Consider the following 23,326-nt stretch of genomic DNA (forward strand, 5'->3'; position numbering starts at 1 on the left):
CTACAGACTGCTGCATCTGTAGCAAATTAGAATTAAGTAGGGAATGCAGGAGAAGCAGGGGAGGCCTAGCTGCACAGTGCACTGGCTCAGTGCCTTTGCTTAACTGAGGTGTTTTGTTTTGTTTTGTTTTTTAGTTAAAGAGAGAGATGGATTTCAAGGGGAGGGACTTTGACGTTGGAGCAGCTAGGTGGCAATAGAGCCCCGGCTTTGGAATCGAGAGGACCCAAGTTCAAATGTGACCTCAGACATTTACTAGCTGACTTTGATGTCAAAATAAATGACATTCCTAAACTTACTTCTACTCATTTCCAATTTTTTAAACTGCAAGGGCAGTAGGATACTGGTGAGGATGGAGGATTGTGTTCATGTATGCGGGTCTGGGACTTGAGGAGAACTCCCACAACTGGAGGACTCAGTTGACTCTCAGTCTTACTGCAAAGGAGAACAAGCTTGTCTTTAGTATCCCTCCATCTCCAGCCTCTTCCTGAGCATGTCTCCCAGGTCTGTTTTGGCTCAGGTTAAAAGGCCTTTCAGAAGGCTTCATGGCTTATTCTTTGCAGGAGGTTGTTTCATTTTGATGAGAACTTTTGGAGCATAGCATCATAGGCCTAGAGCTGGAGGGACCTGGAGAGCTCAGCACATGGACTAATCCCCTCATTTTACAAAACAGGAGACTGAGGTCCAGAATGGGGGAGGGATTTGGCAAAGGTTATCCATACAAGTAAAGGGCAGAGCTAGGATTTGAAGACATGTACTCCAACTCCAGGCCCAGGATTCTTGACTCTCCACCCCCACTGAATAGCTTGGGATGGATAGAGCTTGTTGTCTTTGTGAGCTCTCTCCACACTGCCCGTATCGGTGTCACGTAGCCCAGTGCTGTGAAGATCCCAGTCCTGCCTTCAAGTTCAGACTAGCCCCTCACAGGCTGTGCCAGGGCAAGCGTCTAGAGATCTTTTCCTTGGGGAAAGGTGTGGGGAGGGTGGCATCTCAGAGGCCATCTCTCCTTTTCTGTATCCTTGAAAAATGGCTGCAATCCAGGGCGATTACTCCAGAAGCAGAGACTTACCTAGAGCCACCCTGGCAGCAGAAGCATCATAATTGATCCAGAAGGAGACCCAGGACAGGATGGTGATGAGAACAGAGGGCATGTAAGTCTGCAGGATGAAGTAGCCGATGTTTCTCTTGATCCGGAAACTCAGTGACAAACGCAGGTATGAACCTAAGGAGGAGACACCCCAGCCGGCCACTCCTGTTATCTGGCAGTTGATGCCAATGCTACTAAGATAATGGGAATGGGGAGCACTCCAGTGATGCCTTACTGCATCTAGGCTCAAATACGGATATCTTTTTGGAATTTAAAGCTCGTCAAAATTGTTTTCAATCTATCTTCCCAGTCTTGTTAACTGTATTACTCTTCTTCACACACTCTGTGTTTCCCAATAGGATTCTTTCTCCTGCCCCTAGGCTCTTTCATATGCTGTCCTTTATGCCATCCAACCTTTGCCTCTTGTAATTCCCATCTTCCTTCAAGGGTCCCTTAAGTGCCCCCTCCTACACGAGACCTGCCCTGATCTCCCCAGTTGTGCCCTGCCAATTTTTGTGCTGATTGACTTATTTGTGTATATGCCATTGCCCCTCCCCGCAGTGGAATATAAGTTCCTTGATGGCAGGGGCTCTTTCATTTTTGACTTTGTATACTTATCATCTAGCATGGTGCCTGGCACACAGTGGGCCCTTTAATAAATGCTGTTAAATCGAATTGTTGAACAAAATCTGTAGGGAGGAGTATGAAGAGGCAGGCACACAAGAGAATGATTGTGAGTGTTAACGTCTTGGAAGGATGTTCTCCACCCATCTGTCCATTTATCAGCAAACTGTCCTTGCTGGAGGCACTGACAATGCCAAGCCACTAGCACTTGGCCAATCTGCACTCAGCTCACTATAATCTGATGGCTACTACATGGGCTATACATTGGAGTTAGCAAGCCAGGTCCCCAGTAGGCAGGAACTTAATTGTCTCTGTCATACTGGTTCATAACGAACTGAACTGTGGGTATGATGAGTAGCCTGTTAGGCTCCTTCCAATCAAAGGAAGGGAAGGGCAACATGAGAGGCATGTGACTGGCCTTTGGCAGAAGAGAGGTCACCATGATAATAAAGGTCCCTTTTTAACTCATGTTTTTGGAGAATGTTAAGGTTTACAGAGTGATTTCTTCATGACAATCTTGGGAGGTAGGATTATTTTCCCCTTCTTTACAGGAAGTGAAACCGAGGTTCTGGTGGGACAGGGGGGAGGGAGAGGGAGTTGTCCAAGGCCATACAGCTAGGAAATGATGGAGCTGGAATCTGAGGCCTGCTGTCTTTCTGGCACTTTCTAAGCTGTAAAGGCTGGGTTTGCCCCTAGACCTCTCTATCTTTTAGATTTTCTCTAAATATTCCTAAGGTCAAAACATAGACAGGGGAGAGATCATTTCACCAAACTTGGTGAAGAGCATGGTCGTTTTTAAAGCCTCTAGTGAGAAATCATTCTTTCTGCTTGGGCTTGGTGCTGGCCAATGACAGCTGGACTTGGGAAAACTTTTGTCTTATTCTTTGCCTCATCAGCTTGAAGGTGAGATGGGCTAGAACAACCAGAAACCAGACTCTCTCAAATGGTAACCACTAGCCCCTCTAAGCTGCTAGCTTGCTTCTTAGGAGCAAATACAAACTAAGTTACGAAATGCTGCGATGAAAGGCAAAAACTACCTAGCAGACTCCTAGAAAAACAGTGGAGAGCCCAACAGAAGTCTAGGCTATTGGGCACAGGGGCAGCTGCTTCCAGGATGGGGGGCTGATGAGAAGGGGGGACTCCGTGTGACTGAAAATGAGCTTCCTGGGTAGGCACCAACTGAGGGAATCCTGCATGCTGGGCCTTATGACTAAATAGAGGATTCTGGGCTGGAAGGGTTCCAGGGCCATCATGTCTAACCCTCTTATTCAAAACATGAGAACTGAGGCCTAGAGAGGTTCCACAGATATACTTCTTGGTACTCTGAATTGGGCATAAAAAGCTTTTCCATGGTCTGTATGTTAACCTAGTTAGGGGTTATGACCCAAGAAGAGAGGGGCTGGGCTACATGACCACTAAGATAGAGAACCTTTCAATTCTGGCAGCCCTGGGTGTGGAGCTGTCACTTCAGCACTCAATTCCCTAACTCAGGAGGTGTCTGATTTGTCTTGTTTTTCTTGCTTGACTTCTGAGGACCATCTGAAGGTGAAGATCCTAAAGTCAGGACACAGGGGGTTCAGTTGCCCCATGAGCCCCTGTTATAGAACAGAGGATGCCAGGAAGACAGGTGAGGTGTGATTCTTTGAAGAGCAGCTGACCTCTCTGGGCTGAGCTCCCTCTGAGGCCCTGACACAGATTCATTCTGTGAGATAGGGGTGAGGGTGCAAAGAGGGGAGGGAGAGAAGGCTCCTCCCTGAGACCACCCTCCCAGGAGCACTCGAGCTAGGGCAGGGGAAAGAGAAAATCAAGAGACGCACAGACAAGGGAGACAGAGGAAAGGGGCAGGAGAGAAATGGAGCCTGTTCTGACTGAATGAATATGCGTTTATTAAGCGCTCATGATGTATCAAGCACTGTGCTAAGCACTAGGGATACAGAGGAAAAAAGCAAAGGCGGTCCAGAGCAGGTAAGGGGATGGGGAGAGGGGAATAGAGAGGGAGGAGGAAGGGGTGATAAAGAAGTAGAAAGAGAGTGGAATAGGGAGAGGTTGAGTCAGAGTGAGACACACACAGACAGAGAGAGACAGAGAGACAGAGAAGGAGAAAGAGAGAGAAAAGGAGATCGAGAGGATGAGAGAGAAAGAGATAGAGATAGTGGCACAGAGACAGATGTAGAGGCAGAGAGCAAGGCAGAAAGAGACAGGGAAAGTGATAGACATAGAGAGAGAGAGGCAGAGACAGAAACAGAGGCAGAGGTAAGAAAGGGTAGGAGAAGGGTAGTTAGTGGTTTGGCATGTGGGTTTCCGGGGCCCACCTGTGGTAAACACCACTTCTCGGGTAACCAGTCTTTGTTCCATGATGGTAAACTGAGGCAGCTCCAACGTATCCATCCCAGTCACAGCCGAGTCATTACCTTGCCAGTAGAACACAATGTCATCAACGGTGTAGCCATCTGGAAGGAGGAGGTGGAAGAAGAGAGGCAGGGAGATGGGTCAGTTTTAGAATATACCCGCAAGGGTCAAGCATATCCTTTTCTTAGCAAGTATTTCCTGGGGGGGATACTCAGGATAATGGAAATAAAAATGGGAAAAGTTTTCCTCTAGGTCTTCAGCAGGGACCCCATAGTAGGACAGAGGGCCACCAGGGGGAACTTGCAATGGGGCCATGTGGATAAAAGGCCAATTTGAGAATTTCTGAGCTAAGAAGGAGGCAATGGCACCTCATCCTATCACATGATCTGTGGGTGCCTTGGATTTCATTTCTCAATGGTTTCTCAGCTCACCATATAAGTCTTCCCACTGATCCAGTGGCCAATGCAACTCTTGTCCCTAATTCTTCCCTTCAGCCTAGCCCTTGGTGCTTCCCAGTGAGGCAAGCCCCATGTTATGCACAGAGAAAGGGGGAAGCATCGGTATACAAGCCAATATGTTGTCAGCTGCCTGCCCTTGAGTCTTTGGCTAATATTGGTACTCAGGATGAATGAAAAAGCATGGAAAAGGATGACGTCTTTATTCTTAGGCTCCTAAGGGTCACTGGCCTTCCCTCTCAGTTGACTTCTGTCAATAGCGACCCTCTCAGAGAAACAGAAGCCAACTCAAAAGACTAGAATTAATTTCAAATTGTTCAAGTGGCAATACAAAATGTTAAGGATAGAATTTTGTTTCCCACATTCTGAGTAAGGCTGACAAATAATGATAAACAAAAATAAAAACTGGTTTTAACAGTAGCAAATTTCCCAAGAATGTCCCAAAACAAAATCACAGTGTAGGGAATTGTGTACAATTCCCAACCCATTGTTTTCTTGGTCATAAACTATTCTCCAAATACCAAGAGCTCCCAAGTATGACACATCAGTCATTAGTGCCTTCAGGTTCTCATTTACATTCCGTGACCAATCAGGCTGAGTGCACCAATTTGCTGTTTACCCTAACCTTTCAAGAACATAACTAGTACTTTATCAGATGAACGTTCATAAACAGAACATCTAGTTTTTGATAATGCCGTGTTGGAATTCATTGTCTTATGTTCATTTGAATGGGAAGCAAAAAAGGTAATATATTTGGAGAGTGGTTGGAATTAAAAAAAGGTTTTTGATTGAATTTCATCAGTCAACAAGAAGAAAGGATCAAGGGTGTCTCTGGCAGCTGGAGACTCTAACTCAGGGGTCCTCAAACTATGGCCGCGGGCCAGATGCGGCAGCTGAGGATGATTATCCCCTTCACCCAGGGCTATGAAGTTTCTTTATTTAAAGGCCCACAAAACAAAGTTTTTGTTTTTACTATAGTCTGGCCTTCCAACAGTCTGAGGGACAGTGAACTGGCCCCCTATTTAAAAAGTTTGAGGACCCCTGCTCTAACTCAACTGGCATGCATCTAGAGGCAGGGGCTCAGGAAAAAAAGCAAAGAGGAAGGACAAGCTGCCTCTGAGCCCCCCTACCCAACCCCTGCCATTGCTCCTTCCTTCTTCTGACCCACAGAAGCTAGAGCAGAGGGAAGAGAAGGGACCAAGGAGAAATACGTACAGCTTTCAATTTCAAGAGTGCAGTTCTGCTGGTCCAGGGGGTATCTTCGCAGATCCATCATGCAGGCAGCAGTGGTGGTGATTCTGGGCATAAGAAAGAACATGAAAGAAGACATGAGCTAAATGGCAGGAGAGGCTGCTGTTTCCGTGGCAGCTGGGGAGATTTGGTGAGGGGGTTGCCAGGAGGGGAAGAGTAGGCATTGTATCCTCCATGACATACAGCTCCAATATTGTGAGACATTTCAGTCTGGCTGAGTTTATTCATGGACTTGTTGATTTCCCAGGATAGGAGAGGTGGAAGAAACCTTTTGAGATCATTTGGTCTTCTACTTTCATTTTACAGAGGGGGAAACTGAGGCTGGTCTGGGAAGATGCCAAATGAAATACCCAAGTTACACAGTTAGTAAATGGGAGCCCAGAGAACTGGAACCCATGACCTTTCAGTTCAAATGTGACACTTCTTCCTCTGTACCAAAAGATTTCAAAGTCTAAGAGATGTTAGACTCATTCTAATCTCTCCTCCCCATTTTGATTGTATTTTTTTGCTTGATATGCTTATTTTTATGATTTGTACTAGTTTGCTTAGATAGTGTATACAATGATTTGGTTAAAAGTTTAAAGGATCATAGGACTTAGAGCTGAAAGGACTATTTGGTCTACTTTACTCACTTTAGATGGAGAAACTGAGGCCCACATAGGGGAAATGAGGTATGAGGTATTTTAAGGTTTCAAATTTAGTAACAGCTAGAACTTGCACCCAAATCTTGTGACTACAAGTCCAGAGCTTTTGCTACTAGGCCACTACCTCTCTCTTTTTCCCCATCTCTCTCTCTCTCTGTCTTCTCTATTCTTCAGTCTCTAAATCCATCTAGTGAGAAGATTAAAAAGCTTAAGTTTGGAGGGGAAAGAAAGAGTATTGTGTGTGCCACAAGGGAATCTAGAAATCTGACAAGATTACAAATGGAAAAACTGAGTCCCTGGGAATGGCTGAGAGATATTTATCTTTGGAAAGATAGGAACAAAATTATCAGAGCCAAGGTGCCTGCTGCCAATTCCTAGGCAGAGCTGGTGAGAACCTAGGAGGTCAGAGCATCTCAAGGTCATACAGCCATGAGTAGCAGAGATAGGTTCTGACGCTCTTGTGCCTATAAGTACAGCACACTTTGTCCAGTACCATGCACCTGCCAGTATCTGAGGTCATGAGAATGGAGGTGACTTCTGGTGTCCTGGTGGATATACGTATGTATGTAGATATGCCTGTATGATTACACACAGCTATCTGGGAGCTTAGGGAACATACATGTGCATTAGAGAGAGAGGATGACGGTGTATGCATAGGTGGATGTGAAGGGCAGATGGGCCAGATGGGAAATTCTAGACTATGGGTTAAGTGAAGTGTGTATGTGGCTTAGATAGAGGTTTTGGGAGGAAAAGAGGATTGGGGGGATAGAAGTATGGAATGGATGGGATAAAAAAACCAAACCCTTCATGTCTTATGTGATCATTCCCATAAGCCTCCTCTGTCAGTCTACACTGTCCTCTTATCCCATTCCCCTTCAAACTCCATTTTCTCTTTCCAGTCTTACTTAATTCAATTTCCATTTCATATAGTGTGTGCATGTGTATATGTGTATGTGTGTGTCTGTTCACCTCCCCCCTTTAATTAGCAATTCCCAAAGCATTCATCAACTGGCATACTTGTTTATGGAGCAGGGAAAAGCAGTGAACTGTTCACTGGGAGCGGAGCAGAGCCCCATGGTCTAAGAGATGGGCCCTGGATGAAACAGAAGGGGGTAGGGAACAAAAGGACAAAGAGGGAAGACCTGAGCGGAGAAAGGGAAGCCGAGAGAAGCCCCAGAGAGAGGGTAGCCCAAGGTGGGGAAGGGACAGGCAGTGACCTAAAAGAAGACACAGGAAAAAGGGCAAAGAAAACTGCAGTGGCTGCTTCACTGTCTCTTTAAGAAATCTTATGTGCTAAATTTATCTCTCGCCTGTCTGGGAAGACTGTTTGTGGGAGATGAAGCCTTGAGGAGACTCTTTGCCATTGCCTGCTGTGCTATAGATAGATCTGGAGAGACTAAGGGAGTATACAGAGGCACCCCCCCACACACACACATGTGCACACACCCCCCTCCATCCTTCATGCCTTTGACTCAAACATACAAGCCACCCTTTAAGGGGGAGGGGAATGAAAGGGGCTTCCATTGGAGCTTGGCTGATGAGAGGAGGAGTGGAGAGGGGAACCAAGTCACCCATGATAAAATTGAGATTAATGGAGTCCATGTAGTTTGGTTTCTCAGGCAGAGCCAGGAAGAGAGATCAGGCAGTAGTCATTGCTTCTGAAGTAATGCCAGATAGGAAGAATGGGGGAGACATTGTACCATAGGATCCACCTTCTCTTCTAGATTAGCCAGGGCAGAGGATCCTCATGGCCTCCACCTGCTTATGAGAAGGAGCCTCTCTAGAAGGGGCTTCACTTCCTTTCTCTCAACATGTGAGTTGAATAAAGGAAGGAGACAAACGTTATTCTAGGCAACTTGCTAGCACTTGCGGGCTGGAAGTGGCCACCAGCATTCTTCTCAGGGAATGGTCTTGTCTTCCAGCTTCTCAGAGAAAATGTTTCAGGAACTCCCCTAAGGTTCTCTAGGGGGCAATCTTACTGCCTATGTCTTGTCTTCTTGTCTGGTACAGTGGTGCTATCATTCCAGGTGTTTGCCGAGATTTGGAGAGCATTAATATTGACATCTGGCTATAATGTAGTAATAGTTCAGTCATTTCAGTTGTGTTTGTCTCTTTGTGACCCCGTGTAAGGTTTTCTTTGCAAAGACATTGTGGCGGTTTGCATTTTCTTCTCTAGCTCATTTTTACAGATGAGGAAAACTGAGGCAAACAGGGTGAACGACTTGCCCAGGTTCATACAGCTAGAAAGTGGCTGAGGCTGGATTTGAACTCAGGAAGAGGAGTCTTTCTGACTCCAGTCCCAGTGCTCTGTCCACTGCAGCGCCACCTAGCTGCCCTGCTATGGTGCACTCAGCTCTTTACTTGAGTTTCAGAGGTCTGGAGGAAGTGTAGTTAGTTGGGGCTTAAGCCAGGTATGCTGAAAGTGAGCTGGTAACAGAAAAAAAGGACTTTGACTAATTAGTAAGGAATGCATCTCCACTCCTTAGTGGGGATTGGGGCCCAGAGGGAGAATTCAGACCACTGAATACAAGAAAGGGGTACCCATTGCTCCTGTGTGCTCCCTCTTGCTCTCAGGATTTTGGGAGCCAAAAGTCTTTATCAGGACACCTGGATGACATGGTGCTAGATGAGAAGGGCACAGAAGGTGGAGAGAATGATGGTGGCAACCCATCTCTTCCAATCTGGGACAGCAATACCCTGTCATCTTTAGGAGAATCCAGGGGAATCACAAAGCAGCAGAGAAGTTCCAGCACCCTCTATGCCAGGGATCTTAGACTGGCTCTGATATCACTGGAGAGGTTTGAACTTCACTGGCAGCCTCCCCCAGATCTCAAAGGGTTCACTGCTCTCCAAATCTCATGGCTATCTTTGCAAGAAGGAATTTTCTTTCTTTTTCTTTTTCTTTTCTTTTTCTTTTCTTTTCTTTTCTTTTCTTTTCTTTTCTTTTCTTTTCTTTTCTTTTCTTTTCTTTTCTTTTCTTTTCTTTTCTTTTCTTTTCTTTTCTTTTCTTTTATTTTCTTTTCTGTCAAAGCCTATTCTCTGTGGTGAAAACTACCACTCATTGAGATTAAAGGCTCTTCCAGTAGCAAGGAAGAACTTTGCTCTTCAGTCTTGGTGAACAGCTGGACAAAATGTTGGGTTGAATATTTACAGTACCTCTTTTCATTGTGGCAAACAACTGGAAACTGAGAGGTTGCCCATCAGCTAAAGAATGGTTGAACAAGCGATGGTACTGAAGGTGATGGAATACTATTATGCTCTGAGAAGTAATTAAGGAGATGGCTTCAGAACATCTGAAAACACGCATATGAACTGATGCAAAGTGAAGTAAGCAGAACTAGGAGAACAGTTTATACAATGGCAACAAAAGTGAGAAGAAAAACAACCTTGATAGACGTAGAAACTATTCAACACGATGACGAACCACAGATCGAAAGGACTCATGAGGAAGCATGCTACCCACTTTCAGATAGCAAGCTGATGAACTCAGAGTAGAGCGAAGCATAATTTCCTTCCTTTTTGGTTTGCTTTTGTTTGGTTGGGGGGATATGGCAACTGTAGCAATTTGTTCTGCTTGATTATACACATTTGTAACAGGTTTAGTTTTTCTTGCCTTCTCAATGAGTCTAGGATGGGAAAGTGGGAGGGAGACAATTTGGAAGTGAAAATAAAATAAAACTGCAGAAAAAACAAAATAGCAGCCTGAGGCGCCCATCCTTCCCTATTGCCATTATGTATCCAGTTAACTGGATCATTATGTTACCTGAAAAGAGGCATCAAGCCACCCTGCTGGCTTGACACCCCAACACTGTGGTTTCCATCTTGAGATGTAGGGCCAGGCCAATCCAATGGAGACTTCCTCATTCAAGTCATATGTTTCGTCTCTTACAATACAGCTTCCATAACTCTTTTAAACAACATTTCTCATGGCAGCTCCAAGGGAGATGGTCTCCATTTTCCTAATGAGAATTTGCTAGAGTTAAAGTTGAGGGACACCCAAAGGGTTTGGTTTTTATGAGAAGGCTGCCAGGTATTACCAGTGAAGAATTGTCCAAGAGAAGCTGCATCAAGAATTTCATCAGAGAGGTCTATGCTGAGAAAGGGAGGTGGGCAGGTCATATGGTATAAGCTGGGGATACCAGATGGAGAGCTCACTGTGACTCCACTGGTGTCTGTGCCACATTAAGAGGTCTGGAGAACCTCTTGACTCCTAGAGGAAGCCCCCTATGGAGGATATGGATGAGAATTACACAGGATGAGAAGGCATGGTTAGGTTGTGATTTGTAAGTATTTAGCAAGAGTCTGATGTTCCCAAAGAGGAGCTCAGACTGAGTCCTCACTTGGGAAGGCTCTGCCATGTTCCATTTTGATATTAAAGTTTTAATGCCTTGGGTGAAGTGTTGGTGGTAACATTCCTTTTCCGAGAACGTTCTTTGTTCTCTCTGATGGTGACGGGTTGATGAGGGGACAGAGGGAAGTTAGAAGCTGGAGCCTGGATCATGGCTCAATTCACTTGCTTGTGTCTTCAGTGGCTATTGTGGGTCTATAAGAGATTCGAGCACCCATGAAGACCAGGCCTTGGCTAGAAAGATGGAAACCAAATTCTGTTGAGAGTTCTTAAGGGTTCTTCACTACAGGGAGCTTGGATCCTCATACAAGGAAGACATCTTATTTCTAGTGGAAAGAGAGGCTGAGAGCCAGCCAGAGGAGGCCAAGAAAAGTCTGCCCAATCCTTGGCTAGCTAGCTTTACAGTGTCTGGAAGGATGGGGGGATTCTACCCAAGTTTCAGATGGCCACAGTGAGGATCAGAGGAGCTTGTCCATCTCTGTGATGGGGGCCCTCTTGAAAAAAGACAGAGGGTTTGGTTTGACTGGCCTCCAGACTCTACTTTGCTTCAGCAATCCCAATGTAGCAGATTCCAAAGCTTACTTGCCATCTTGGGAAACCTTTGGGCTCATGGCGTGGTTGCTTTGTTATAGGAAAGAATCTTCCTGGTAGATATCTCAGGGACTTCCACCTTATTTTCTTCAGGGACATGTCTGAGTCCTCAGGAAGATGCCAACTCTCCTGCTGAATACAGATGATTCTAGGTAATACTGGTTTGGGGACCAAAGTCTTCCTTTCTTATGACTTCTGAGGGCAACAACTACTTTGGCAGAAGAGCCAAATGACCTTAGGTCCTCCTTCCTTTAGGCCCTTCTGTACTCGGAGATGGTTGAAGCTAGGGGTCGAAATGGGCTATAGGTGTAAGGCGACTCAGGACTTGGGGTACAGCAAGAGGGGGCCATATTGACCTTTCAGGGGCCCATCTGCTACAGAGCAAGTTTGTCTAAAAGCAGAGGCTGTGACTTGAGGGATATTGGGAAAGACTCTCTTGTACAGCAGATCTGAAGTTGGGGAAAGACTCACATTGGCAAGGTCTGTTAGTTTGGGGACAGACATATTCATAAACACCATCATGGATTTGAAGTGAGGAGGGACAACTCCCCATCATTGAACAGAAGAAGGAATCTGGGGCCTGGACAGATGAAGTGATTTGTCCAAGACCATAAATTTGCAGAAGTGTGAGATTTGAACTTGAGTCGTTGGGCCCCAAAGCCAACATTGTTTCCATGGTACTACATGGCTACTAATGACATGGCAGCTTAGTTTTCCAAGTTCTTTATGTCCATTTTCACATTTGAGGCTCCCAACTGCTCGGTGAGGTGAGTACTCTTGTCTCTATTTTACCCTTGGGGAAATTGAGGCTTAGAGAGGAAGTAGCTCACCCCTAGTCACACAGTTAGTAGGTGCCAGAGACAGGATAGGGATTTAGATTTTGAGTCCAAGTACAGAACTTTGAACCCTAGGTTTCCAGATTAATTGCTTGTCCTCTGGAAGAGAGCAGGGTTTGAAAAAGACCAATCAGGAAATTCTGCCTGGGAAGGGCTAAGACCACAGGGTGAGAGTGCCGCTGCTGAAGGTGGTGGGGCAGGATCAAGTGAGGGTGCAAAAAGTACCACAAAGGTTTTGAGCCCCTACAGTGGGGCACATGGCAAATTGCACTTTGATGGCAGCTGCTGTCCTCCAGGAAGGACTCTGGGAATGGAAGCAGGGAGGATTTGGAGCCAGAAGAGGGTCAAGGATCCCAGGCTCAGACAGGCAGACTCCAAATTCCCTCTGCTTCCTCACCTCCCCCTGCTTCATGTCTCTCCTTTCCTGCAGTTTGGCTTCCTTGCCTGCCAATTTCACAGCAAAGCCCTAATCCCAGGTTTGTGACAGCATTGTGGGAATGATAGAGATGTCACCAGGGAAGCAGCTAGACAGACTGATAACGGGGCAGGGGAAGAGGAGGAGGCCCTGAGGTAGAGGCTCTGGCTCTCCCCACCCCATCCTGGTGAATGTGAGAAAAGGCTCAGACTTCAGTGGGAGGCAGGAAGTGCAGTGCAAACCTGATTTCTTTTAAATGAAAAGATCATATTCTGAGGATTTGGGCTGACTGAATGTTATACTTTGGGAGGCGTATCCGAGGAGCAGGAATCAGAGGAAGGATCAAGCAACAGTGGAGGTCTCTGGATTCCAAGTACATTCCCCATGTGAGTGTACATGTGCGCATCCATAAAGGCATGCAGGCTGCAGGTCACCAATCCTTTGGGGAAGAGCAGTGAGGCATGAGCAATTGTGTCTGTGACTATGCTATGGATACAGCACTCATTTCTGTGGTGACCTGTAGCCTAGGTTCAGCAGAGAGCTGCATGTGTGATTGTGTTGACTGAGCCCACTCCCATGATTGAACACCAAGAGAGAACACCTTTATCGGTCTCTGTGTCTGTGTCTCCGACGCTTGTCTTTCTCTGCATCTCCCTCTGTCTTTTTCTGTGTGTGTCTCTCTTTGTCTCTGTCTCTGACTGTCTTTTTCTCTGTGTGTCTCTACCTTTGTCTCTGTGTCTGTCTGTCTGTCTCTCTTGCAATTTGTGTTCTTCAGAAACTATGTTTTTTTCCTCTTATTAGATGAGAAGCTTCCTGAGGACAGCAACTCTACCTGCTTCTCTGTCTCACTCCTCTCCCCCTGCTCCCACCTAGATAATGTGCCCTTGAAAAGAGTGCACATCTGGTGGATGTTGCTGAATGCCGATGCCATTTATTCTTGCAGTTGCCACTGAGTGTGATGATGTGGGTTCTCTACCTAACTGATTGTGAGTTCTAGTCTCCTAAAGGCAATTACCTGAGGCCATAAAGGACTGTTCCATCGGGATGGAGACGGATCATGCGGTTCTTCACAGTCACTCCATGCAGGAAGGATTTCTTGTCATTCAGAAAGTAGGTGTCAGGGAGCCACAGCTGATCAGCCACACGGTTGTCCAAAGTCAGGTTGAAATCAAAATCGCTGTATGCCAGGCGCTTGTCCCTCCAGCTCTGCTGGAAATACATGGTGATAGTGTAGTCCTATGGAAACATAAAGAAAAGCAAATATGTTGAAGGTAATGTGTGCGTGTGCTTCTGTGTGTGTGTGTGTGAGAGAGAGACAGAGAGAGAGACAGAGAGAGAGAGAGAAAGAGAGAGAGAGAGAGAGAGAGAGAGAGAGAGAGAGAGAGAGAGAAAGAATGAACACTGGTGGACAAAGAATGATGCTAGGGCTCTGTCTGGGGAGTGATAGCTAAAGGAATCCCTGTAGGCATGGAGATGAAAAAGATGCTGTTGCTACCCATCATTCCAAGTGAATCATCAAGTCTTCCTCCAACTTGCAAGGGCAGAGAAGTGGAGGAAGCTGACACAGACCAGGGACTGAGGGATGAACTATTGTCCTGGTCTTCTGGGGAGGCAGAGATTTAACCACACTGTAGCCAGTGTCCAAGAGGTCAAACTCTCTTACCTCCACCCAAGCCATGTGCCTTCCTCTGTCAATTCTCAGAAAGAAAAGTTCCTGTTAAATGGAAGAGGCCTTGGTGGGATACAATCTTATAGCTACCTGGGTCAGTACTCTGGAGAGGATAGGTTCAAGGAACACAGCATGGTTGACAGGACAGAGAGAGAGACTCAAGACCTTTCTTGGTTGTATTGCACCAGCTTGGTGCAATATGGGTCTGGGAGGCAAGAGACCTGGGTTCTACTCCTAACTTGGATAGGGGAAGAGATGGGGGCCTGTGATTTGATTAGCATAGGGAATTCCCAGGTGGAGAAACTGCCTTCACCAACACAGGTAAGAACTTTCTCTGCAACTTCCAGTCTTAACAGGGTCACAGGTTTAAGTGGCTTGCCCAGGGTCATACAGATTTGCAGTCTACAATGTCCAAGTAGGATCTGAATCCAGGGCTTCCTAGTTGGGTACCAGCTGTGTAAACTTGGGCAAGCCCCTTTTAGCCTTCTGAGGATCAGTCTTCTCATCTGAAAAATATTGGCATGCAAATTCCTGTCTGGCCTTTTTCTTTGGGCTGCTGAGATTAAAGCTAATGTTCTGATACTTCCATACCTAAGTGTGACACTGGGATCATCCTGATATGAGGCATTTCAGGATAAGTTTCACCCCTGGTTTCCTGATTAGGCTCTGTCTAAGGGGGGAAACTCCCATGGAATGTGCACATTTCCCTGGCGCCTAAGCTAAATCAGCCTCTGCATAAATGGCTCCTTTCATTTCCCTCCCAGCCCAAGTGCAGGACACTCACTGGAAGGGGGACTGAGCAAGATACAAAGAGGGATTTAGTCCACTTGTGGTGTTTGTAGTACAAATAGAGATCCCACCTGAAACTTCCATTCCCCTGTGGGTACAGCAATGAGGAAGGCACCATCCTTTTTCACAAACTATCTCCATTGAGCTGCAATGGGTGTTTTTCACAGTTACATATCACAAATCACAATCTTCCCTATGCATTTCAGCATTATCAATAAGTGAATTAGTAAGGGGACCCATTATTAGTGTAGCTCATTCCCTGAGCTTTTTAGTTGATCTCTCCAAAGTCCTCACACCGTTAGTTGCATTTCTTTCCTTTCCCCCCCAAAAAATGGTGAGTATAAACCAGTAGCCTAGTGATTGCTGGACACTGAAACCTTTCCCAATTAACTCTCCCTCCCTCCCTCCCTCCCTTCCCACGAACATGCATACACACAGTGCCGTGGCTCAGCCATTCAGCTGTTTTTCAGCTTTGGGTCATGCAGAGTTAAGGGAGCAATGCAAGAGCATAGCTGGGCAGGATGTGTTAGTTGCTTTGAAGCCAGGTAGCTGAGCAAGGACAAAGAGATCTAGTTTAATAAAGAATCTCATGTTACAGGGAAATGTGCAGGGTTAGAGGCAAAGAATTACTTTTCTACTAATCTCTGGAATATAGCAGGCAAGAGGAGTCAATGGCTGTAGCTGCTCCAATAGCTGCCCAAGGGCTTTTGCTGCCAATGTTTTAAGCTGGGATTGATCTAGGGTTTCTGCTTAGTGTTCTCTCTCTCTCTCCCCCCCCCACCCCTGCCCAATATCTGACCAGTTCCTAAGCCCTCTAGGCAGTCAGATTCCCTTCTGGTATCCTTCATCTATCCAGAAGATATGAACTACCAGAAGATATTAACAGTGAAGAGCATCAGAATCTCAGACTTGGAAGGGACCAAACTGGCCATTTAGTTCAACTCATACATGAACAAGGATCTCCTCTCTAATATTTCTATGAAACATTTAAGTAGTCTCTGCTTGAGGACCTTAAATGAAGAGGGCTGACCACTTAGCCGGGTCAGTTTCTCCTTAAGGGGCACAGCAGGCTGCTGTACCAGGGCACTGGACCTAGAGGTAATAGAAAGAACACGTCATGGATCTAGGATAATTGGATTCCTGCTCTGAGTCTGTGGGCAAGTACTTTCATCTATCTGAGCCTTAGCTTTCTGGCCCATGAAATGGAGATACTTTGAGGGGTTGTTGGGAGAAAAACACTTTATAATGCCAGAAGTGTTACAGAACTTTGAGCCACTCTAGTTATTCCCTGGCTTGGACTATGTCTGTGTCTATATCTGCCCATGGCTGCTTAGAACTCTTCAGAAGAAAGGGGATCTGCAGAATAGTGACATCACAGCTAATCCACATGATTAAAAAAAATGAAGATTTTTTTTCCATTAAGGAAGAAGCACTGTAGTCTAGGCTGCTACCCTCACTGCTAGCTACCAGCTGTCTACAGGAAGTCCTCTGCTCCTTGCCACTAGACTTCTCTTTATCAGGAGGGATCTTAGGGAGTTCCCATCCTAGCCATCCATGCAGACAGTTACTATGTGAGGTGGACAGTGTGCCTAGAGTAGATCCATTGAAGGCTCCAGCTGCTCTCCCACTTATCAGCAACCAGAACCTTCTACCTTCCATTCATGGCCTAGGATTTCAATTATCTGCTCCATATCCACTGGGATATTCTGCCTAGATCTTGAACCCAACATATCCACAGAGTAATTCCAATGGAATCCTTATTCTCAAGTCACAAGGTCTAAAGCTGAAGTCATTTTTGATTCTTCTCTCTCCTTCACTTTCTGCCCTCTCCATCCAATTTGTTTTTTTTTTTTTTACCAAGTCTTAGTAATTGATTCTTTCTCTATCTCAGATCCATTCTGGATCATTATCTTGGGGTTAGATTATTATAGTAGCCATCTAAATAGTTTGCCCACTTTCCTCTCTAATCTGTATTTCCTATTGCTGCCAGCATGTTCTTCTTAACATACAACTCTGATCATGTCACTCCTCTACTCAAAAAGTAGTGCTGCAGTGGCTCCCTAGTGCTTCGTCGCCAACTCCTCATTTTGGCATTCAGGACCTTTCAATTTGGCTCCAACCCACATTTCCAGCCTGACTTTACAGTTCTCTCCCTTCACAAATTTTCTAAGCAAATCCATGAAGTCTCCCTTGATGTCATCAGCTAGACATGACTTCTCTTTCCTCAGTTTTCTCATGTTTCTCTCTTTGATCTCTCCTTTGCAATTATTGTGTTCTAAATGGCATAGTGCAGAATACTCCCCCCAATGGCATTCATTGGTTCTGTGGAAATACAACTCTAGGTGAAACATACTTATGGGGGGCAGTTAGTTCCATAGCAACAGAGTTATAAATGGAAGAGCTGTTCTTGGGCAGCCTAAATCTAGACAAAAAAGGCTTCAGTGTCTTTAGAGAGACCTACAATTATAACGGGGCTAAGCTGGGCAGGCTGCTTGGATATGCTGGAAGACTCAAGGTGTACAGATAAAAATTCCTAAATCTTTGCATGGATCCTTGAGGAAGAATGGTGGTGGTGGGTAGGAAGGGGATGGGAAGATGACTGGCTTAAGGATAAGGAGTCAAAATGTCACATATTCGTCTAGGTGGAGAATGGGGATCCTCTCATCTGTAATTTAAGATCTCATTAAAGATAACTATTCTCAAATGAGTCTGGGCATTGTTTCTCAGAAAACAATCTTTTGCTCACAGCTTGGAAAGAGACAGTACATCACCTCTAGAGGCAAAAGGTATTCATAAAAGCATACTGAGTTCTAGCACAGACTGCAGAAAGCTGTGTTGGGGGTGGGGAAAGGGGTCACGCTTCTTCAAATAACTCAAGGAAATCCAGCCACCAGTGGGGCAGTGACTTTGACCTTGCAGAGATTGGGCTAAATGTCTGAAAAATTTTAGGCTTAATTGACTTTTTTGGTTCTCTTTCCCTTTGTCTTACAGAAGCAACTAGGTGAAACTATTAACTCAATACCTTTTTGTTGTGAATGGGGCTGTTGCTTACTGCTAAGACAAACTCTATCAAGTATTTAACATGCTACTCAATATCTCACATTTCTATAGCTTTTGGATGCACAAAACATCCTCCCAATGGATGAGTTACCTCCCAATAACCCCAGTAGGTAAGGAGAGCAAGTGATTATATTGAGGGAGGAATAAGGAAACAGGGACCCAACTTTTGGGTGGGGATTGACTACAGTGGATTATCAATCTAATTGGGAAATGATGTTGAATGAGGAACTCTTTAAGTGTGTGTGTGTGTGTGTGTGTGTGTGTGTGTGTGTGTTTGTGTGTCCACATCTTCCCTTCCTCACTCTAGGCTCTTTGAGGGAAGAAGTATGTCTAGCTTCACACATTCACAGCATATCAGTTAGAAGGGTCTTAAGGGGATAGCTAGTCAATACCATAACAGGTATCTCCTCAACAATAAGACAGTCCATTCCACTTTGGGAGAGCTCTAGTTGTTAGTAAATTTTTCTTTCCGTTTTTTATTATAATAACTTTTTATTGACAGATAAATTTTTCTTTCCATTGAGTCTTAATTGGTCTCTGTAGCATCTTTCTATGCCCGGTGCCTGGGATAATGCTCTGTACACATTGTCTACACATTAATAGCACGGATACATCAAGAACACTATTAGTGAGGGTTCTGCTTCCATTAAGAAGGATAGCAATCTATTTATATGATTCTCTTCAGAGCAGTTGCCAAAAACTTAGGGAAGTAAAATAAGTAAGGTCTCATGGGTAGTTAGGGCAGAACCAAGATTTGATCTGAGGTTCCCCTGATTCTATACCTAGTTCTTTCTACCTCCTCATACAGCCAAAAGGGCTTGGGACTTGAGAGAAGTAGAGTGTTTAGGTTATGATTTTGGAGCCCTTCTGCATGATCTTAGCAGTTCCTTCAAAACTGTCAACTGGCCATTCTATTGTTAATGGTTGGGGACTGATTACATTGTTGTCAAAATACAGAAACAGTTTTTAAAAATAACTTATCATTTTGGTAACTGACAACAAATTTTTTACTAAACTTCAGATAGTCAAACCAGGTTGAATAGGAACTTTGGGCTATTGCTATTTCATCAACAGCAGGACTGAAGAGGAGAGCATTTTTGAGCATCTCAAGATTTTCTCTATGTTTTACAATCAAGTTCTGAGAACCTTGAACTAATCTAAAAAAGATGATTGACACATTCATCCATCTCAATTGGCTTGACTATAGATGAGATGCAGAGAACAGAGGTCTGAGTGATAGATCTTTCTCAGAACCATGGAATCCTAGAGCTGGGAGGGATTGCTGAAAGCATCTGATTGAAGTCTTTCACTTTTACACATGGGTCATCTCTCAATCCTCTCATCAATTATTGCTGTTATTGGCCAAATGAATGCGATAGGCAGGATGACACAATGTTTCACCCAGTTCTGAGATTTTGTGATTAGGAGAATACAACCTTCTATATTTCCCTTCTCTCGCACATCCTTCCTCTCTCCCTTTGTGATGAGCAAAGCCAATATCTGTGCCTCATTACGGAAAGAAGCTTTTGGAATGGAAACTGCTGAGAAAATGCCTCTGTTAATTTTGTCCAGTTAAACCCCACGTAGGAAGAAAAGCCTACCCTGAGAAAACCAGGAGACGACATCCCTAGATTTCCTGGTTCAGTTTTTGGAATTATCAGGAGGAAGGCTGACTTTTTTCTGTCTGCATTCTCTTACCCTATGATTAATAGATACTTCTGTAAAAAAGACTGGGACTTTTCAAGAGTCACTGAACCAAAGCATTGGGCCCTGTAGGAGTACTGCTACAGAAGGTATGACAGTCACGAGAGACACCCACCAGAAGCCTTAAGCATAGCTGGCATCTTTAGGAGGGAAAATGCCAGTGAGAACTCTGGGTTTGGGTGATCTGTGTCCTCCAGGTTAGAAAGCATGAAGGGAGAATTCCCCCAAATGTCTCCTGATGAGATGGCGTCCAAGCCAAAAATGGCAAGAGCTCCTATGTTGTTGATAAAGACTAGCATGAGGTTTCTCTCTGGGCACCAACATTTTCAGGCTGATGGAGAAGAAGGGGAGACATGATGTAGAAGGATAAATAAGGCAAATGGTTAGGAAGAAGAAAAGAGAGTGATATTGGGATGTTGGAGGTCAGTGACATCCTTTGGATGATTTGGAAGAGGTTCTGTGAAACCCATTTGAGGGCTAAGAGTTAGCCCAGAACTCATGGAGAGGTAGTTAGTCAAACCAAGTTGAATAGGAATACCAAACTTTGGGCTATTGCTATTTCATCAACAGCAAGATGGAAGAGGAGAGCTCTTTGGAAGAGGTTCCATCAGAAGCTCAATGGAAGAAACATCTCAAAGTTTTCTGCTTCTACAATCCAGGACTTGGTTTCTCATGTAGGTCTAGAACCCTGAAATTGTCGGGTTTATACAAGTGAAACTCACATGGTTGATGTGAAATTTCAAGAGCCAATTTCTCATTTGGAAAGAACTTCCATAATGTGAACTAGAGAATAGTCACATTAAGGACTGAATGCTTAGACACAAGAAATAGTCATTAATGGCTGAGTGTCAGCTTGGAAGGAGTCTGACATTGGGTTGCTCAAGAGATTTATGTTTGGTCTTGTGTTACTTAATATTTTTATCGATGACTTGTATAGAGGCATAGATGATGTGCTTATCATATTTGCAAATGACACAAAGCTAGTAGGATAAGTTTACATTTTTTCTAATCGATTCAGACTCAAAAAGATCTGGACAGGTCACAGTACTGAACTGGGTCTAATCAAATGACATTCAATGGGAATAAATGAAACTTTATAGTTTTATACTTGGGCAAAAGAAAGCAATTTCACAAGTATAAAATGGGAGAGGTTTGACTCAATAGCCAGCTACTCATCTGAAAATTGGGGGTTTTAATGAATTGTAAGCTCAGTGTGAGTAAACAGTGTGAAATCACTAACAAAAATACTAATGAAGATGTAGGCTCCAGGAAGATAGGTACAGTATTTAGGAGTTGGGAGAGGAGAGTCCCACTGTACCCTAGTCAGATCAGATCTGCAATGTTAAGTTCGGTTCTGGGACAGGCAGTTTAGGAAAGACAGTGATTATCTAGAGAAAAACCAGAGGAGGGAGAGCAGATTGGTGAAGGGTAGTTTCTCATAGTAGGGAAATCATGGGTTGAGCCCCTTTAATTGCCGGACAAAGGAAATAAGGTCCAATTGTACCTGACAATTATGCTTGATTACACACACCTTGCTCTTGGTGGGCTTTAGTCCTGGCTATCCTAAGGCAATGTGTTTCTCTCAGTACTATGTGTTCTCCAGTGCTATATAGATCACATTGTTCACACTAGTCAATCTTTATCTTCATCTGTGGGGATCATTCTCATATTTCCTAAGTCTTCTCCAGTGGATTACTTTGGAGAGCCCTAAATCACTTTCTGTACCCACTTAGTTATATATAACCAATGTACTTCATCAGGATACCCCTCAAAGGTTAAGAACGCATGGTCCAATGGGAGAACCAAAAGAGGCATATCTGTAGTCATCACAAACATATGCATGTTAGTACCTGTTACTACCTACATGAAGAACCAAGCTGTTTCTAGTTGGGGCTGAGAGGCCACTCACCTGCCTTATATGCTGAGAAATGTTAAGAACCATTTTCAACCCATTGAGATGTGGGCAGGTTTGAAAAAAAATAATTGAGATGCAGAAGTAGAGTTATCTTTCCTTGGGATAAGCATAGCAAACCACAACAAAAAGAAACCTACTAGAAGAAATTTGTGAGCCATTCAGGCACTGATAAATTAGAAAGATTGAGATAGCCAGCAGAACCAGATTTCATTGGAAAAGAATGTCCTTCATCTTTTATCTGCGCTGTGCATGGTTGGCTGCCGAACAAATATTTCTTGGAAGAATGAATGAAAGTCAAAGATAGAAGTCCTATAAGGTGAGAATGGCTCCAGGGCAATTGATTGCCTCTCCACATTTGGGCCAGTTTTCAGATGTGACTCAGAATATTTATAAGAGATGAAACAAATATAAATAAAGACATCTTTACTTAATGGGGAAAGAAGAAATTTATGAATTTGCCATGGCTGATGAGGGTTTTCTGGGGGAATGTAACATTTAAGTGGCCTTCAGAAGGAAGGGAAAGATATATAATTCAAGGGATTTTTATGGTAGGAACAAAGTTGCTTCTTTACAGATGGCCTGAGTGCCTACACAGAGCAAAGATGGAGATCAGATGTGGGCTAAACAATAATAAAATTAGGTGGATTTGCCATTGACTGGAAGGCAGGATCAGAAGAGTAGTTATTAATGGTTCAATTTCAACTTGGAAGGAGGATATTATTGGAGTTTTCCTGTGATTCAAGCTTGGCCTTATGCTATTTAGCATTTTTATTAACGATTTGGATAAAGGCTTAGATGACAAGTTTATTGAATTTGCAGATGACATGAAGATAGGAGGGTTAGATAACAAGCTGTATGAGAGTCAGGATTAAAAAAAAACTAGACAAATGATAGACAAGGTCAAAACTAATAAAATGAAATTTAATGGGGACTCATAGATGTAAAGTGCTACACTTTGGGGTCAAAAAATCAGCAAGTAAAAGATGAGGGGGAGTTGTGGCTAGACAGCAATTTGTCTGAAAAAACGATTAGGGGGTTTTCAGTCACTGAAAGCTCAATATGAGCCATTCATGAAAGCAAATGCAGGCTTCATCAAAAGAGGCACACTGTAGGACTATGCAGATGATCACATCTGGGATATTCTATTCTATCTGGATACCCCACTTTAAGAAAGACATTAACAAACTGGAGGTATCCAGAGAAGGGCAATGAGGTAGTGGTGAGAGGTTTGGAAATTATGTCCTACAAGAATCAATTGAAAGAGCTGAATTGTTTAGCCTGGAGAAGAAGAAACTTAGGGCAGAATTTCAAATATCTCTTCTTGTTTTGAAAGGACTGTCTGGGTCCTTGGGGGAAGAACTAGGAAGGGTGGGTAGAAAACGTACAGATTTCTGCTCAATATAAGAAACTACTTCTTAACTGTCAGAGCGGTCTAAAGGTAGAATGCGTTCACAGCAATTGGGGTAATTAGGATATGTCTGAGGCTAGAATTAAAGTTAGGGCTTCCTGAGCCAGTGCTCTATCCACTGCAGCGACCCCTAGCAGCTCCACAATGACCCATTTTGGGAGACAGTGGACTCCCCTTCACTGGA

The 23,326-nt window shown here is 44.3% G+C and overlaps 1 protein-coding gene across 2 annotated transcripts in view; it reads right to left on the reverse strand.

Annotated features, from left to right (window-relative positions):
- GABRQ (gamma-aminobutyric acid type A receptor subunit theta) overlaps nucleotides 1-23,326 on the reverse strand; it is a 79,319-nt gene that overhangs the window by 8,809 nt on the left and 47,184 nt on the right. For both annotated transcript variants that reach the window (XM_031945224.1, XM_031945223.1), the window contains 4 exons: nucleotides 13,613-13,833; nucleotides 5,728-5,810; nucleotides 4,021-4,158; nucleotides 1,067-1,219 (listed from right to left, as the gene is read on the reverse strand). In XM_031945224.1, coding sequence (XP_031801084.1) covers nucleotides 1,067-1,219; nucleotides 4,021-4,158; nucleotides 5,728-5,810; nucleotides 13,613-13,833 — 595 coding nt within the window. The remainder of the gene's footprint in view (nucleotides 1-1,066; nucleotides 1,220-4,020; nucleotides 4,159-5,727; nucleotides 5,811-13,612; nucleotides 13,834-23,326) is intronic.

Source organism: Sarcophilus harrisii, chromosome X (assembly GCF_902635505.1).
Source record: "Sarcophilus harrisii chromosome X, mSarHar1.11, whole genome shotgun sequence".
Classification (NCBI taxonomy): Eukaryota; Metazoa; Chordata; class Mammalia; order Dasyuromorphia; family Dasyuridae; genus Sarcophilus; species Sarcophilus harrisii.